This window comes from Nothobranchius furzeri, chromosome 13, assembly GCF_043380555.1.
Source record: "Nothobranchius furzeri strain GRZ-AD chromosome 13, NfurGRZ-RIMD1, whole genome shotgun sequence".
In the NCBI taxonomy this organism is placed as follows: Eukaryota; Metazoa; Chordata; class Actinopteri; order Cyprinodontiformes; family Nothobranchiidae; genus Nothobranchius; species Nothobranchius furzeri.
This window is the reverse complement of record NC_091753.1, coordinates 58,719,957-58,736,670: the sequence shown is the minus strand read 5'-3', so window position 1 is coordinate 58,736,670 and position 16,714 is coordinate 58,719,957. Positions and strand designations below refer to the sequence as shown.

At 49.4% G+C, this 16,714-nt stretch overlaps 1 protein-coding gene and 1 long non-coding RNA gene across 13 annotated transcripts in view; one reads left to right on the top strand and one right to left on the bottom strand.

The window, feature by feature from the left end:
* The window catches only part of LOC107379828 (uncharacterized), a 49,509-nt gene extending 39,238 nt beyond the window's left edge, over positions 1–10,271 (top strand). For both annotated transcript variants that reach the window (XR_011516101.1, XR_011516100.1), the window contains 2 exons: positions 9,937–10,038; positions 10,133–10,271. This is a non-coding gene — a long non-coding RNA (uncharacterized lncRNA). The remainder of the gene's footprint in view (positions 1–9,936; positions 10,039–10,132) is intronic.
* Positions 1–16,714, bottom strand: part of ryr1b (ryanodine receptor 1b (skeletal)) — a 116,658-nt gene that overhangs the window by 85,476 nt on the left and 14,468 nt on the right. For all 11 annotated transcript variants that reach the window (XM_054742297.2, XM_054742303.2, XM_070543689.1 and 8 more), the window contains exons 2-13: positions 14,779–14,901; positions 14,585–14,686; positions 12,708–12,782; positions 12,543–12,621; positions 12,239–12,351; positions 12,062–12,161; positions 11,264–11,360; positions 11,105–11,179; positions 10,858–11,014; positions 10,611–10,775; positions 10,339–10,460; positions 10,064–10,250 (exon numbers count right to left, since the gene is read on the bottom strand). In XM_054742297.2, coding sequence (XP_054598272.1) covers positions 10,064–10,250; positions 10,339–10,460; positions 10,611–10,775; positions 10,858–11,014; positions 11,105–11,179; positions 11,264–11,360; positions 12,062–12,161; positions 12,239–12,351; positions 12,543–12,621; positions 12,708–12,782; positions 14,585–14,686; positions 14,779–14,901 — 1,395 coding nt within the window. The remainder of the gene's footprint in view (positions 1–10,063; positions 10,251–10,338; positions 10,461–10,610; positions 10,776–10,857; positions 11,015–11,104; positions 11,180–11,263; positions 11,361–12,061; positions 12,162–12,238; positions 12,352–12,542; positions 12,622–12,707; positions 12,783–14,584; positions 14,687–14,778; positions 14,902–16,714) is intronic.

The following is a 16,714-nucleotide window of genomic DNA, read 5'->3' as shown; positions in this document are numbered from 1 at the left end:
TGTCTCTAACAGCTGATCACTGGTCCATTCGTGTCTCTAACAGCTGATCACTGGTCCCGTCGTGTATCTAACAGCTGATCACTGGTCCCTTCGTGTCTCTAACAGCTGATCACGGGTCCCTTCGTGTCACTAACAGCTGATCACGGGTCCCTTCGTGTCTCTAACAGTGAATCACTGGTCCCGTCGTGTCACTAACAGCTGATCACTGGTCCCTTCGTGTCTCTAACAGCTGATCACGGGTCCCTTCGTGTCACTAACAGCTGATCACTGGTCCCATCGTGTCTCTAACAGCTGATCACTGATCCCGTCGTGTCTCTAACAGCTGATCACTGGTCCCTTCGTGTCTCTAACAGCTGATCACTGGTCCCTTCGTGTCTCTAACAGCTGATCACGGGTCCCGTCGTGTCTTTGACACCTGATCACTAGTTCCATGGTGTCTCTGACAGCTGATGACTAGTCCCATCGTGTCTCTAACAGCTGATCACTGGTCCCGTCGTGTCTCTAACAGCTGATCACGGGTCCCATCGTGTCTCTAACAGCTGATCACTGGTCCCGTCGTGTCTCTAACAGCTGATCACTGGTCCCATCGTGTCTCTAACAGCTCTGACACAGGTCCTGTCGTGTCTCTAACAGCTCTGACACAGGTCCTGTCGTGTCTCTAACAGCTGATCACTGGTCCCATCGTGTCTCTAACAGCTGATCACTGGTCCCTTCGTGTCACTAACAGTTGATCACTGGTCCCTTCGTGTCTCTAACAGCTGATCACGGGTCCCATCGTGTCTCTAACAGCTGATCACGTGTCCTGTCGTGTCTCTAACAGCTGATCACTGGTCCCGTCGTGTCTCTAACAGTGAATCACAGGTCCCTTCGTGTCACTAACAGCTGATCACGGGTCCCGTCGTGTCTTTGACACCTGATCACTAGTTCCATGGTGTCTCTGACAGCTGATGACTAGTCCCATCGTGTCTCTAACAGCTGACCACTGGTCCCATCGTGTCTCTAACAGCTAATCACTGGTCCCATCGTGTCTCTAACAGCTGATCACTGGTCCCTTCGTGTCTCTAACAGCTGATCACTAGTCCCGTCGTGTCTCTAACAGTGAATCACTGGTCCCTTCGTGTCACTAACAGCTGATCACTGGTCCCATCGTGTCTCTAACAGCTAATCACTGGTCCCATCGTGTCTCTAACAGCTGATCACTGGTCCCTTCGTGTCTCTAACAGCTGATCACGGGTCCCGTCGTGTCTCTAACAGCTGATCACGGGTCCCGTCGTGTCGTTGACACCTGATCACTAGTTCCATGGTGTCTCTGACAGCTGATGACTAGTCCCATCGTGTCTCTAACAAATCTGACACAGGTCCTGTCGTGTCTCTAACAGCTGATCACGGGTCCCGTCGTGTCTCTAACAGCTGATCACTGGTCCCATTGTGTCTCTAACAGCTGATCACTGGTCCCTTCGTGTCTCTAACAGCTGATCACTAGTCCCGTCGTGTCTCTAACAGCGGATCACTAGTCCCGTCGTGTCTCTAACAGTGAATCACTGGTCCCTTCGTGTAACTAACAGCTGATCACTGGTCCCATCGTGTCTCTAACAGCTGATCATGGGTCCTGTCGTGTCTCTAACAGCTGATCACTGGTCCTGTCGTGTCTCTAACAGCTGATCACTGGTCCCTTCGTGTCTCTAACAGCTGATCACTAGTCCCGTTGTGTCTCTAACAGTGAATCACTGGTCCCTTCGTGTCTCTAACAGCTGATCACGGGTCCTGTCGTGTCTCTAACAGCTGATCACTGGTCCTGTCGTGTCTCTAACAGCTGATCACTGGTCCCATTGTGTCTCTAACAGCTGATCACTGGTCCCTTCGTGTCTCTAACAGCTGATCACGGGTCCTGTCGTGTCTCTAACAGCTGATCACGGGTCCCATTGTGTCTCTAACAGCTGATCACTGGTCCCTTCGTGTCTCTAACAGCTGATCACTAGTCCCGTCGTGTCTCTAACAGTGAATCACTGGTCCCTTCGTGTCACTAACAGCTGATCACTGGTCCCATTGTGTCTCTAACAGATGATCACGGGTCCTGTCGTGTCTCTAACAGCTGTTCACTGGTCCCATCGTGTCTCTAACAGCTGATCACTAGTCCCGTCATGTCTCTAACAGCTGATCACTAGTCCCTTCGTGTCACTAACAGCTGATCACTGGTCCCTTCGTGTCTCCAACAGCTGATCACTGGTCCCTTCGTGTCTCTAACAGCTGATCACGGGTCCTGTCGTGTCTCTAACAGCTGATCATGGGTCCTGTCGTGTCTCTAACAGCTGATCACGGGTCCTGTCGTGTCTCTAACAGCTGATCACTGGTCCCGTCGTGTCTCTAACAGCTGACCACTGGTCCCATCGTGTCTCTAACAGCTGATCACTGGTCCCTTCGTGTCTCTAACAGCTGACCACTGGTCCCATCGTGTCTCTAACAGCTGATCACTGGTCCCTTCGTGTCTCTAACAGCTGATCACTAGTCCCGTCGTGTCTCTAACAGTGAATCACTGGTCCCTTCGTGTCATTAACAGCTGATCACGGGTCCCGTCGTGTCTTTGACACCTGATCACTAGTTCCATGGTGTCTCTGACAGCTGATGACTAGTCCCATCGTGTCTCTAACAGCTCTGACACAGGTCCCGTCGTGTCTCTAACAGTGAATCACTGGTCCCTTCGTGTCACTAACAGCTGATCACAGGTCCCGTCATGTCTCTAACAGCTGATCACTGGTCCCATTGTGTCTCTAACAGCTGATCACTGCTCCCTTCGTGTCTCTAACAGCTGATCACTAGTCCCGTCGTGTCTCTAACAGATGATCACTAGTCCCGTCGTGTCTCTAACAGTGAATCACTGGTCCCTTCGTGTCACTAACAGCTGATCACTGGTCCCATCGTGTCTCTAACAGCTGATCACGGGTCCTGTCGTGTCTCTAACAGCTGATCACTGGTCCTGTCGTGTCTCTAACAGCTGATCACTGGTCCCTTCGTGTCTCTAACAGCTGATCACTAGTCCCATTGTGTCTCTAACAGCTGATCACTGGTCCCTTCGTGTCTCTAATAGCTGATCACTAGTCCCATTGTGTCTCTAACAGCTGATCACTGGTCCCTTCGTGTCTCTAACAGCTGATCACTAGTCCCGTTGTGTCTCTAACAGTGAATCACTGGTCCCTTCGTGTCTCTAACAGCTGATCACGGGTCCTGTCGTGTCTCTAACAGCTGATCACAGGTCCTGTCGTGTCTCTAACAGTGAATCACAGGTCCCTTCGTGTCACTAACAGCTGATCACTGGTCCCTTCGTGTCTCTAACAGCTGATCACTAGTCCCGTCGTGTCTCTAACAGCTGATCACTGGTCCCTTCGTGTCACTAACAGCTGATCACTGGTCCCTTTGTGTCTGTAACAGCTGATCACTGGTCCCTTCGTGTCACTAACAGCTGATCACTGGTCCCTTCGTGTCTCTAACAGCTGATCACTGGTCCCGTCGTGTCTCTAACAGTTAATCACTGGTCCAGTCGTGTCTCTAACAGCTGATCACTGGTCCCATAGTGTCGCTAACAGCTGATCACTGGTCCCATCGTGTCTCTAACAGCTGATCACTGGTCCCGTCGTGTCTCTAACAGTGAATCACTGGTCCATTCGTGTCTCTAACAGTTAATCACTGGTCCAGTCGTGTCTCTAACAGCTGATCACTGGTCCCATCGTGTCTCTAACAGCTGATCACTGGTCCATTCGTGTCTCTAACAGCTGATCACTGGTCCCGTCGTGTCTCTAACAGCTGATCACTGGTCCCTTCGTGTCTCTAACAGCTGATCACGGGTCCCTTCGTGTCACTAACAGCTGATCACGGGTCCCTTCGTGTCTCTAACAGTGAATCACTGGTCCCGTCGTGTCACTAACAGCTGATCACTGGTCCCTTCGTGTCTCTAACAGCTGATCACGGGTCCCTTCGTGTCACTAACAGCTGATCACTGGTCCCATCGTGTCTCTAACAGCTGATCACTGATCCCGTCGTGTCTCTAACAGCTGATCACTGGTCCCTTCGTGTCTCTAACAGCTGATCACTGGTCCCTTCGTGTCTCTAACAGCTGATCACGGGTCCCGTCGTGTCTTTGACACCTGATCACTAGTTCCATGGTGTCTCTGACAGCTGATGACTAGTCCCATGGTGTCTCTAACAGCTGATCACTGGTCCCGTCGTGTCTCTAACAGCTGATCACGGGTCCCATCGTGTCTCTAACAGCTGATCACTGGTCCCGTCGTGTCTCTAACAGCTGATCACTGGTCCCATCGTGTCTCTAACAGCTCTGACACAGGTCCTGTCGTGTCTCTAACAGCTCTGACACAGGTCCTGTCGTGTCTCTAACAGCTGATCACTGGTCCCATCGTGTCTCTAACAGCTGATCACTGGTCCCTTCGTGTCACTAACAGTTGATCACTGGTCCCTTCGTGTCTCTAACAGCTGATCACGGGTCCCATCGTGTCTCTAACAGCTGATCACGGGTCCTGTCGTGTCTCTAACAGCTGATCACTGGTCCCGTCGTGTCTCTAACAGTGAATCACAGGTCCCTTCGTGTCACTAACAGCTGATCACTGGTCCCTTCGTGTCTCTAACAGCTGATCACTGGTCCCGTCGTGTCTCTAACAGCTGATCACTGGTCCCGTCGTGTCTCTAACAGCTGATCACTGGTCCTGTCGTGTCTCTAACAGTGAATCACTGGTCCCTTTGTGTCTCTAACAGCTGATCACTGGTCCCTTCGTGTCTAACAGCTGATCACTGGTCCCTTCGTGTCTCTAACAGCTGATCACAGGTCCCATCGTGTCGCTAACAGCTGATCACGGGTCCTGTCGTGTCTCTAACAGCTGATCACTGGTCCCTTCGTGTCTAACAGCTGATCACTGGTCCCTTCGTGTCTTTAACAGCTGATCACGGGTCCCATCGTGTCGCTAACAGCTGATCACGGGTCCTGTCGTGTCTCTAACAGCTGATCACTGGTCCCTTCGTGTCTCTAACAGCTGATCACTAGTCCCTTCGTGTCACTAACAGCTGATCACTGGTCCCTTCGTGTCTCCAACAGCTGATCACTGGTCCCTTTGTGTCACTAACAGCTGATCACGGGTCCTGTCGCGTCTCTAACAGCTGATCATGGGTCCTGTCGTGTCTCTAACAGCTGATCACGGGTCCCATTGTGTCTCTAACAGCTGATCACTGGTCCCTTCGTGTCTCTAACAGCTGATCACTAGTCCCGTCGTGTCTCTAACAGTGAATCACTGGTCCCTTCGTGTCACTAACAGCTGATCACTGGTCCAATTGTGTCTCTAACAGCTGATCACGGGTCCTGTCGTTTCTCTAATAGCTGATCACTGGTCCCATCGTGTCTCTAACAGCTGATCACTAGTCCCGTCATGTCTCTAACAGCTGATCACTAGTCCCTTCGTGTCACTAACAGCTGATCACTGGTCCCTTCGTGTCTCCAACAGCTGATCACTGGTCCCTTCGTGTCTCTAACAGCTGATCACGGGACCTGTCGTGTCTCTAACAGCTGATCATGGGTCCTGTCGTGTCTCTAACAACTGATCGCGGGTCCTGTCGTGTCTCTAACAGCTGATCACTGGTCCCGTCGTGTCTCTAACAGCTGACCACTGATCCCATCGTGTCTCTAACAGCTGATCACTGGTCCCTTCGTGTCTCTAACAGCTGATCACTAGTCCCGTCGTGTCTCTAACAGTGAATCACTGGTCCCTTCGTGTCACTAACAGCTGATCACGGGTCCCGTCGTGTCTTTGACACCTGATCACTAGTTCCATGGTGTCTCTGACAGCTGATGACTAGTCCCATCGTGTCTCTAACAGCTCTGACACAGGTCCCGTCGTGTCTCTAACAGTTAATCACTGGTCCCTTCGTGTCACTAACAGCTGATCACAGGTCCCGTCGTGTCTCTAACAGCTGATCACTGGTCCCATTGTGTCTCTAACAGCTGATCACTGGTCCCTTCGTGTCTCTAACAGCTGATCACTAGTCCCGTCGTGTCTCTAACAGCTGATCACTAGTCCCATCGTGTCTCTAACAGTGAATCACTGGTCCCTTCGTGTCACTAACAGCTGATCACTGGTCCCATCGTGTCTCTAACAGCTGATCACGGGTCCTGTCGTGTCTCTAACAGCTGATCACTGGTCCCATCGTGTCTCTAACAGCTGATCACTGGTCCCATTGTGTCTCTAACAGCTGATCACTGGTCCCTTCGTGTCTCTAACAGCTGATCACTAGTCCCGTTGTGTCTCTAACAGTGAATCACTGGTTCCTTCGTGTCTCTAACAGCTGATCACGGGTCCTGTCGTGTCTCTAACAGCTGATCACTGGTCCTGTCGTGTCTCTAACAGCTGATCACTGGTCCCATTGTGTCTCTAACAGCTAATCACTGGTCCCTTCGTGTCTCTAACAGCTGATCACTAGTCCCGTCGTGTCTCTAACAGTGAATCACTGGTCCCTTCGTGTCTCTAACAGCTGATCACTAGTCCTGTCGTGTCTCTAACAGCTGATCACGGGTCCTGTCGTGTCTCTAACAGCTGATCACTGGTCCCTTCGTGTCTCTAACAGCTGATCACTTGTCCCGTCGTGTCTCTAACAGGGAATCACTGGTCCCTTCGTGTCACTAACAGCTGATCACTGGTCCCATTGTGTCTCTAACAGCTGATCACTAGTCCCGTCATGTCTCTAACAGCTGATCACTAGTCCCTTCGTGTCACTAACAGCTGATCACTGGTCCCTTCGTGTCTCCAACAGCTGATCACTGGTCCCTTCGTGTCACTAACAGCTGATCACGGGTCCTGTCGTGTCTCTAACAGCTGATCATGGGTCCTGTCGTGTCTCTAACAGCTGATCACGGGTCCTGTCGAGTCTCTAACAGCTGATCACTGGTCCCGTCGTGTCTCTAACAGCTGACCACTGGTCCCATTGTGTCTCTAACAGCTGATCACTGGTCCCTTCGTGTCTCTAACAGCTGATCACTAGTCCCGTCGTGTCTCTAACAGTGAATCACTGGTCCCTTCGTGTCACTAACAGCTGATCACGGGTCCCGTCGTGTCTTTGACACCTGATCACTAGTTGCATGGTGTCTCTGACAGCTGATGACTAGTCCCATCGTGTCTCTAACAGCTCTGACACAGGTCCCGTCGTGTCTCTAACAGTGAATCACTGGTCCCTTCGTGTCACTAACAGCTGATCACAGGTCCCGTCGTGTCTCTAACAGCTGATCACTGGTCCCATTGTGTCTCTAACAGCTGATCACTGGTCCCTTCGTGTCTCTAACAGCTGATCACTAGTCCCGTCGTGTCTCTAACAGCTGATCACTAGTCCCGTCGTGTCTCTAACAGTGAATCACTGGTCCCTTCGTGTCACTAACAGCTGATCACTGGTCCCATCGTGTCTCTAACAGCTGATCACTGGTCCCTTTGTGTCTCTAACAGCTGATCACTAGTCCCGTCGTGTCTCTTACAGCTGATCACTAGTCCCGTCGTGTCTCTAACAGTGAATCACTGGTCCCTTCGTGTCACTAACAGCTGATCACTGATCCCATTGTGTCTCTAACAGCTGATCACTAGTCCCGTCGTGTCTCTAACAGTGAATCACTGGTCCCTTCGTGTCACTAACAGCTGATCACTGGTCCCATCGTGTCTCTAACAGCTGTTCACGGGTCCTGTCGTGTCTCTAACAGCTGATCACTGGTCCCATCGTGTCTCTAACAGCTGATCACTAGTCCCGTCATGTCTCTAACAGCTGATCACTAGTCCCTTCGTGTCACTAACAGCTGATCACTGGTCCCTTCGTGTCTCCAACAGCTGATCACTGGTCCCTTCGTGTCTCTAACAGCTGATCACGGGTCCTGTCGTGTCTCTAACAGCTGATCACCGGTCCTGTCGTGTCTCTAACAGCTGATCACTAGTCCCATCGTGTCTCTAACAGCTGATCACTAGTCCCGTCGTGTCTCTAACAGTGAATCACTGGTCCCATCGTGTCTTTAACAGCTGATCACTAGTCCCGTCGTGTCTCTAACAGTGAATCACTGGTCCCTTCGTGTCACTAACAGCTGATCACTGGTCCCATTGTGTCTCTAACAGCTGATCACTGGTCCCTTTGTGTCTCTAACAGCTGATCACTAGTCCCGTCGTGTCTCTAACAGCTGATCACTAGTCCCATCGTGTCTCTAACAGCTGATCACTAGTCCCGTCGTGTCTCTAACAGTGAATCACTGGTCCCTTCGTGTCACTAACAGCTGATCACTGGTCCCATTGTGTCTCTAACAGCTGATCACTGGTCCCTTTGTGTCTCTAACAGCTGATCACTAGTCCCGTCGTGTCTCTAACAGCTGATCACTAGTCCCATCGTGTCTCTAACAGCTGATCACTAGTCCCGTCGTGTCTCTAACAGTGAATCACTGGTCCCTTCGTGTCTCTAACAGCTGATCACCGGTCCTGTCGTGTCTCTAACAGCTGATCACTAGTCCCATCGTGTCTCTAACAGCTGATCACTAGTCCCGTCGTGTCTCTAACAGTGAATCACTGGTCCCATCGTGTCTTTAACAGCTGATCACTAGTCCCGTCGTGTCTCTAACAGTGAATCACTGGTCCCTTCGTGTCACTAACAGCTGATCACTGGTCCCATCGTGTCTCTAACAGCTGATCACGGGTCCTGTCGTGTCTCTAACAGCTGATCACTGGTCCCATCGTGTCTCTAACAGCTGATCACTAGTCCCGTCATGTCTCTAACAGCTGATCACTAGTCCCTTCGTGTCACTAACAGCTGATCACTGGTCCCTTCGTGTCTCCAACAGCTGATCACTGGTCCCTTCGTGTCTCTAACAGCTGATCACTGGTCCCTTCGTGTCTCTAACAGCTGATCACGGGTCCTGTCGTGTCTCTAACAGCTGATCACTGGTCCCATCGTGTCTCTAACAGCTGATCACTAGTCCCGTCGTGTCTCTAACAGTGAATCACTGGTCCCATCGTGTCTCTAACAGCTGATCACTGGTCCCATCGTGTCTCTAACAGCTGATCACTAGTCCCGTCGTGTCTCTAACAGTGAATCACTGGTCCCGTCGTGCCTCTAACAGCTGATCACTGGTCCCATTGTGTCTCTAACAGCTGATCACTGGTCCCGTCGTGTCTCTAACAGTGAATCACTGGTCCCTTCGTGTCTCTAACAGCTGATCACTGGTCCCGTCGTGTCTCTAACAGTGAATCACTGGTCCCTTCGTGTCACTAACAGCTGATCACTGGTCCCATCGTGTCTCTAACAGCTGATCACTAGTCCCCTCGTGTCTCTAACAGTGAATCACTGGTCCCATCGTGTCTCTAACAGCTGATCACTGGTCCCATCATGTCTCTAACAGCTGATCACTAGTCCCGTCGTGTCTCTAACAGTGAATCACTGGTCCCGTCGTGTCTCTAACAGCTGATCACTGGTCCCATTGTGTCTCTAACAGCTGATCACTGGTCCCTTCGTGTCTCTAACAGCTGATCACTGGTCCCGTCGTGTCTCTAACAGTGAATCACTGGTCCCTTCGTGTCACTAACAGCTGATCACTGGTCCCATCGTGTCTCTAACAGCTGATCACTGGTCCCGTCGTGTCTCTAACAGTGAATCACGGGTCCTGTTGTGTCTCTAACAGCTGATCACTGGTCCCATCGTGTCTCTAACAGCTGATCACTAGTCCCGTCATGTCACTAACAGCTGATCACTGGTCCCGTCGTGTCTCTAACAGCTGATCACTAGTCCCTTCGTGTCTCTAACAGCTGATCACTGGTCCCGTCGTGTCTCTAACAGCTGATCACTGGTCCCTTCGTGTCTCTAACAGCTGATCACAGGTCCTGTCGTGTCTCTGACAGCTGATGACTAGTCCCATCGTGTCTCTAACAGCTCTCTACTAATGAAACCTTAGTTTGATGCTCCGAACCGTCCGTCTGGATTCAAAAGCTTCCCTTTTGGGTTTCCGAACTGGTGAAACGTCGGTGAGAAATGGTGAGTTTGTGACCTTTTATTTTACCTCCTCCTGGAAGAGATTCTGCCGGTTGCGAAGAGAGCGGAGTTTGGTCTGTTTCTCCTCGTGCTCCAGTTCCTCCTCCGGTGGACGGAAGTAGAAGATGAGATCCTGAAGGGAGAGGATGACTCCATCCAGAGGAAGAGACACGGAACCTGGAGACTTGTTCTTCCCGCTCAGAGAGTCCAGTCGCCTGGGAAAGAGAGGGAAGAATCCCGTAGCTGGGAGGAGGGATTTCCTTGTGTTCCCACCACAAACCTGTTTAGTAGAGACCCACGTACTTGATGAACTGCCTGAAGAGACCTGTGGTGCTGTAAATCATCCGAGCAGCCTGAGATTCCTCGCTTTGGGAGCGGGACACTGTGAGGGCGTCGTCCATGTGACCCTCCTGATGCAGAATCACCTGAACACACAGATTAAACAAATGTTTAAAACTCCCAACATTCCCGTGTCGGCTGTCAGGTTCCTTTAGTTTTTATTCCTCCAACCATAGTTTCCTGTGGTGGGATTTTCCTCCAAAACGAATTTCAGAAGCAGCTGAGGAGTTGCTCACCCTTCTCTTCATCATCCCTAACCGAGCGGCCTTAGCGTCCAGAGCGGCATACGTCAGCCACAGCCCCGTGGACACATGCTGGACAAAACACATGGACTCTCCGTACTTTATCTCAGGAATGCCCATCCCTTCAACATCCCGCTTCTGCGCCACGTCCACCTTCTCCTGCTCAGGGAGGAAAACAGGACGTCAGCGAGGGGCGCGGCACGCCCGAATGTCCGGAGAGGTTGTTCGTGTTGCCTCTGACCTTTGAGACTCGGAAGCAGAATGCAGACAGCTTGGTGTTGGCCTTCTCCGGGTCGACCACCATCAGGACCTTATCGTCATCGAGACACAGGTACCGACCCGTCGTGATGTGGCGAATACGGAAGGACTGACCCCATTTCATGTGGCTGCCGCTCCAACTGCAGACACCGAAAGACAAATTCACACGTTCACACGACCTTTCAGACCCGACACGGAAGTGGTTTCAGGCGTGTTTCTGATGGCGTCACCTGATTCTGAGCGGCTCCAGCCTCCACAGGGACCGGGCCTGGCTGCACACAGCGCCGCCTTCGTAGTGGGCCATCCTGCAGTGAACACACACGGTCAAACGGCGTCGGATCAGAACCGAGCGTTGTTCGTCACAACCACTCGCTGCTGTTCCTTCTCACCTACGCTTTTCTTCTCCCTCCTCCGGAGTCGGGATGGCCAGACACTCGTCCATGTGGCCGTGGAAGAGCCGGAGGACGTGACCTCCCGTCAGATACCCTGAGAGGAAAACGCACGCACACACACACACACACACACACTGGTGTTCATTACAAGGAACTTAGTGGCCTCTAACTTGTCTGTAGCAGTCCCAACTACTCTGGGGCGCGCACACACACACACACACGCATGCACGCACGCACACACACACGCACGCACGCACGCACAAACACACTCCCCAACACAGTTTCTGCTTGCTCACACAACTTCATTAACCCGTTGAGGGCATGGCGTTGTTGCAACGCTCCTCAGCAGGCTGAGCTACACGGGCTCCTCACGTCGGCTGCTTCTCTCCCTTTCCTGCTGCAACGCCGGCCCTTATAATCATCCTCCGGCTGACTGTCATTCGGCACCTGGTGCGCCTCGTCGGGCCCCCCTCCTGTGCTCTCTGGTTACTAGGAAGGATTCTTTTTTATTATTTATAAGGAATTCTGTGGTTGTTTTCAGGTGTAAATATTCCCAGCAGCAGCTAAATGTGGCACTGGTGGTGCAACAGGAATTCCTCCGGCTGAAATAACGACAGCATCTAAACCTGTGAAGGTTTAATATAACAATCGTTTTAAAACTGCTGATAAATTCTGGCGCTGTCGTACGAAGGCACCGCTCTTGGATCTCAGCTGCGTTCAGAACTATTTCTCTAAACAAAGGCTGTTCAGGAAGCCTTCTACTGGCTGTTGATTTTGTGTTTGCTGGTTTTTTACCTTCAGCCAGTTCACATCCTGAACTGATGGGGTTCATGTTCCAGAGCGTCTGCATGAAGGAGGCATCCACCATCAGGTCTCCACTGGCATAGGACAGGTGCTGAGGACAGGAAGACACGGAGTTTAGTCTCCGGATCACGTCTCTGAGCAGACAGGACGCACAACAACGAGCCTCACCAGGTATCTTTCAGATGACACGCTGACAAGGATCAAGTCGTCTCCAACCCGGACCTTCTCACCTTCTGACCTCTGCTTGGAGGCTGGATGAATGGTCCACCAACAGGCCTCACCTGGGACAAAGTCAAGATCAAGCGGCTATTTTACCTGCCCCTGAGGAGCAAGCTGCTCCTCAGCAGCATTCAGTCGCATCAACATGAGGAAATACAGACAGAGTTCCCATTTATGTCAGAGATCTTCTGAATGCAACAGAAAAACGTAAAACTCAGACTACAATCTGAGCTTTTGCGGCGTTGGTCGCTACCTGTGGCATCTTCTTGCAAGCCCACGTCGAAGGCCAGCTTGTCGGTGAGGGATCGAGATGTCGTCAGGCAGCTCAGGTACTGGGGAGAAGATGCTGAGGTTTAAACCTAACCCTTCCACTCCAGCTCACGTCCACGTGCTTTTAAACCGGTTAAGCGGGTCTCACCATGCCTGAGTGGTGGTGTCTCAGAAGGATGGCGTGACCGTACAGTAAAGTTCGATGACCTCCACCTTGGGACGACTGGAGAAGAAAAGATGAAAACATGAGCTGCAGCGACGTGAACATCTCTTACATCAGGAATCATCCACTACTGGTCCTGCTAAGGTTCTTCAAACATTACGAAGATTAATCATCGATCAACAAACTCAGACCTTTGACAGGAGATCTCTCAGCTTTTCACACGTTTATATTAAGATCAGCTTCTAACTATTTAAGTTTATCTTTATATATATATTTTAATTCCCATCTCACCCTCCATGGGTGGTCTCATCCTCCCAAGCTCGGGTCCTCTAGCAGAGGCCCGGGTGTTTGAGGGCTCTGAGCTGTAACTTAGCTGTTCCTAGAACTGCACGTTTCTAACATACTATACTATACGTATACGCATATATTTTTATATATATATATATATATATTTATATATATATATATATATATATATACATATATATATATGTATATATGTATATATATATATGTATATATATATATGTATATGTATATACACATATATATGTATATATATATGTATATGTATATACACATATATATGTATATATATATATATATATATATATATATATATATATATATATATATATATATATATGTATATATAAATACATATATATATATATATATATAAATACATATATATGTATATAAAGTCTGAAAAAACTTTGCTGCTAATCAGTATTTTTAAAAAGATGATTACGTTAAATACTGACAAACAGAAATAACGTTTAGCGTCCTAACTTTTCTCAACAGTCAGTAAAAACACATCAAAGACAAAAAAAATAAAAGTAAAATCAGTTATTGGATCAGCTGCAGACGGATTAAGCCAAACATCCAGCAACACTGTGAGGTTACAGGCCTTTAATCCACTGGGATGAATCCGGGTCGGGAATGTCAAGTGTCGGCATGGAACTATTAACTCTGGCGTGCATTAGCACTGGGCTTTGTCAGGACAGGTGCTGGAGGGGGTCCAGCCCATCCAGAACTCAGAGGGTGTCCAGTTTCCCCGTCCATCCCTGACAAAGCTGGGGGGACAATCCTCCGGGCTGGACGCCACGGTATTCCAACCGTCCTTCTTCTCGTCTCCATCAGGAGCGAGCTCCAACGAGTCTCAGTACTAAAACAGTTTATAGATTCAAACTGAAGAAGTTTTATTTATTCTGTCTCATAGAAATAAAAACTAAAATACTGACTGATTCTGTGTCTGTTTGTGCTAACCGCCCAAGAAGTGAAAACAACACTAATCTAATCTGCACCACTTAACCCAAACTACTCATTCCAGCTTGAATATAATCTAATAAGATGAAAATCACACACAGATGTAGGAAACGACCACCGACATGAACGGATGAGACAACATCATTTCAGTAAACAGAACAGGACAGGAACGAGGACTGGTGTCGGCTCGGTCGGGACACACAGGAATCAAAAACAAACATACCCACTTGTCCAAATCGACCGCCTGCTTGGCAGGAAGCAACAAAAAAGGGAAGAAGCAGGTGTAAAAAGTTAAAGGAAGCAGTGGAGCTTATATTCAGTCAGAACCGAGGAAACAAAATAATACATCAGTACAGAAAAATCACACTTTTATCAGACGGACGGTGACCAAGCGGGTCTGGACATTTTAACAACTCCTCTTTAGTCTTCTCCAGTTCTCGCAGCAGCAACACAGATTTGACATTCGTGAGCTTGGAAGGAGGAATTTTTTCATGTTCTACAAATAAAAACTGTGAAAATTGGTAAATATTATATTTTAGACATATTACAACCAGAGTGCTTTAACAACGAAAGCTGATGTCTTGTTTTTTTACCTCCGTCATCTCCACCGTGTTGGCCAGCATCTCCACCAGAGCTCGGACCGACAGCGACTGCTCCAGGACGAACGAGCAGATGGCCAGGTCAGGCGGCACATTCTACAGACGGATTACAGGAATGTGGGATGAAAGGAGGGCGATGGAGGCGGGCTGGCCTTCGGGTCACACAGAGATGTGGAGCGGCGTCTCACCTGAGCGTTGGACGTCGTTTCCAGGAAGCAGAGACGGTTTCCGAAGCCCTCGCAGGACAGGCACAGTTTGATCTGCTGCTCCTTCAGAATGGAGGCGGTGCACTGCAGAACCACCTGGTCATCCTGCACCAAACAGAAGAAGGTCAACAAGGTGGTCTTTTTGATTTTAGCGTGGTGTAAAAGATCTTCCATGAGAAGTTAAGAAAAGGCTCATCAAAACAGAAGAGGACGATAAAAACGAGACAGCAGGATTTCTCCCGAGCACTCGGAAAAGTGACGGGACGTTCGTCTTTGCAGAGTCGCTGTTCCTCCACGTTGAGAGGAACCAGCTGAGGTGTACGCCTCCCTGGGGAGGTGTTTTAGGCAGGAGGCCCACGGTCAACCCAGGACATGCATCTCCACACAGGCCTTGGGGTCCCACCAGTGCAGCTGGTGGATTTTGCTGGGTAGAGGACCGTTGGGGCCTCTCTGCTGGAGCTGCTGTCTCATGACCCGGACCCAGAGGTGGAAAGTAACGAATTACATTTACTCACGTACTGTAACTGAGTAGCTTTTATGTGTATTTATACTTTTTAAGTCATTTTTAAAATCTGTACTTTTACTTTTACTTGAGTATGTTTTTAAAACAGAAGTGTAATTCGCTACATTTTAAATCATTTCCGTTACTTAGTAAAAATACATTATAGGCTTAATAAATTAAAAATACTGCATGTAGCAGCGTCGGAGCAGAAAGAGACACCTGCATGAGCGCCGCGTCTAAACCGTGGGGGTGTACACTTGATAATGAGGACAAACAACCATTTTTATCGCAGTTTTGCTCAAAAACATCAGTTCAGTCCCTGTGATCCACTCGCTGTTTACCTCCTCTGTCCCTCCTCTCCTGTGGGTTGGAACCCGCACCTTCGTGCACCGGTGTGATGTCATCAGAATTCTGCTCGGTTCGGTAGCCGGACTCGGTTCCGTGTTTGAGATGTGTTTCCCTACCGCTCCGCACGGCAGCGGCAAAATAACGTTTAGCGCTCCTAACAAGCGGATTCTCAGCGCTTTGCTCATAAAACAGAAGACCTGCAGGCCTCCGTGAGTTAAAACATCCTGACGCTGTTCAGGTGTAAACATTGTGCTCCATCCCTGTGTTTGAACTCAGAAGATGCTCCTTGATGCCACAGATATGTGATGATTTAGCTTGTTTCTTTATTTTACTCCAGAATAAGAGATTAAAGTATTACTAAAGCTGTTCAGTGTAGTTAAATTAGTCATTCACATGATTCTAACGTGCTAGTGTGTGTGTGTGTGTGTGTGTGTGTGTGTGTGTGTGTGTGTGTGTGTGTGTGTGTGTGTGTGTGTGTATGTGTGTGTGTGCGCACACGCAAATTGTGAACCTGCGTTATGGTTTAGCACTACTTACATGTAACCATCTTTACACTGACAAAAATGTAACTAAGTAACTTTTACTTTGAGTACATTTTATTTACGATACTTTTTACTTTTACTTGAGTAAAAATTTAGAAAAGTACTTTTACTTGTACTTGAGTAAAAAATTATCAAAGTATTGGTACTCGTACTTCAGCAGGAAATTTTAGTACTCTTTCCACCTCTGCCCGGACCCGACAAGGGGGAGAAAACAGACGATGTTTATCTTCATCTGAAGAACATTTAGAGTCAGCCTAATTCATTGTCCAGTTCCGAGTAACGTATCCGAGCCCCGCACTTAGCTGAAAAGTTCACGGTGTAAAAACATTTGAGTCTTGAGCTCCACGCAGTTCAGAGTAGGCATTACAACGACAGCAGTCCACACGCATCAAAAAGGCAATGTGTCGCACAGCCGCGGGGGAGAGGGAGACACTGTGGCGCTGACGGCTACTTCAGGGGTCACACAGAAAACACCTTCTGCTGCTCGGTTGCTTCCTGCAGTCAGCGTCTCCCTTGGGGAGTCCAG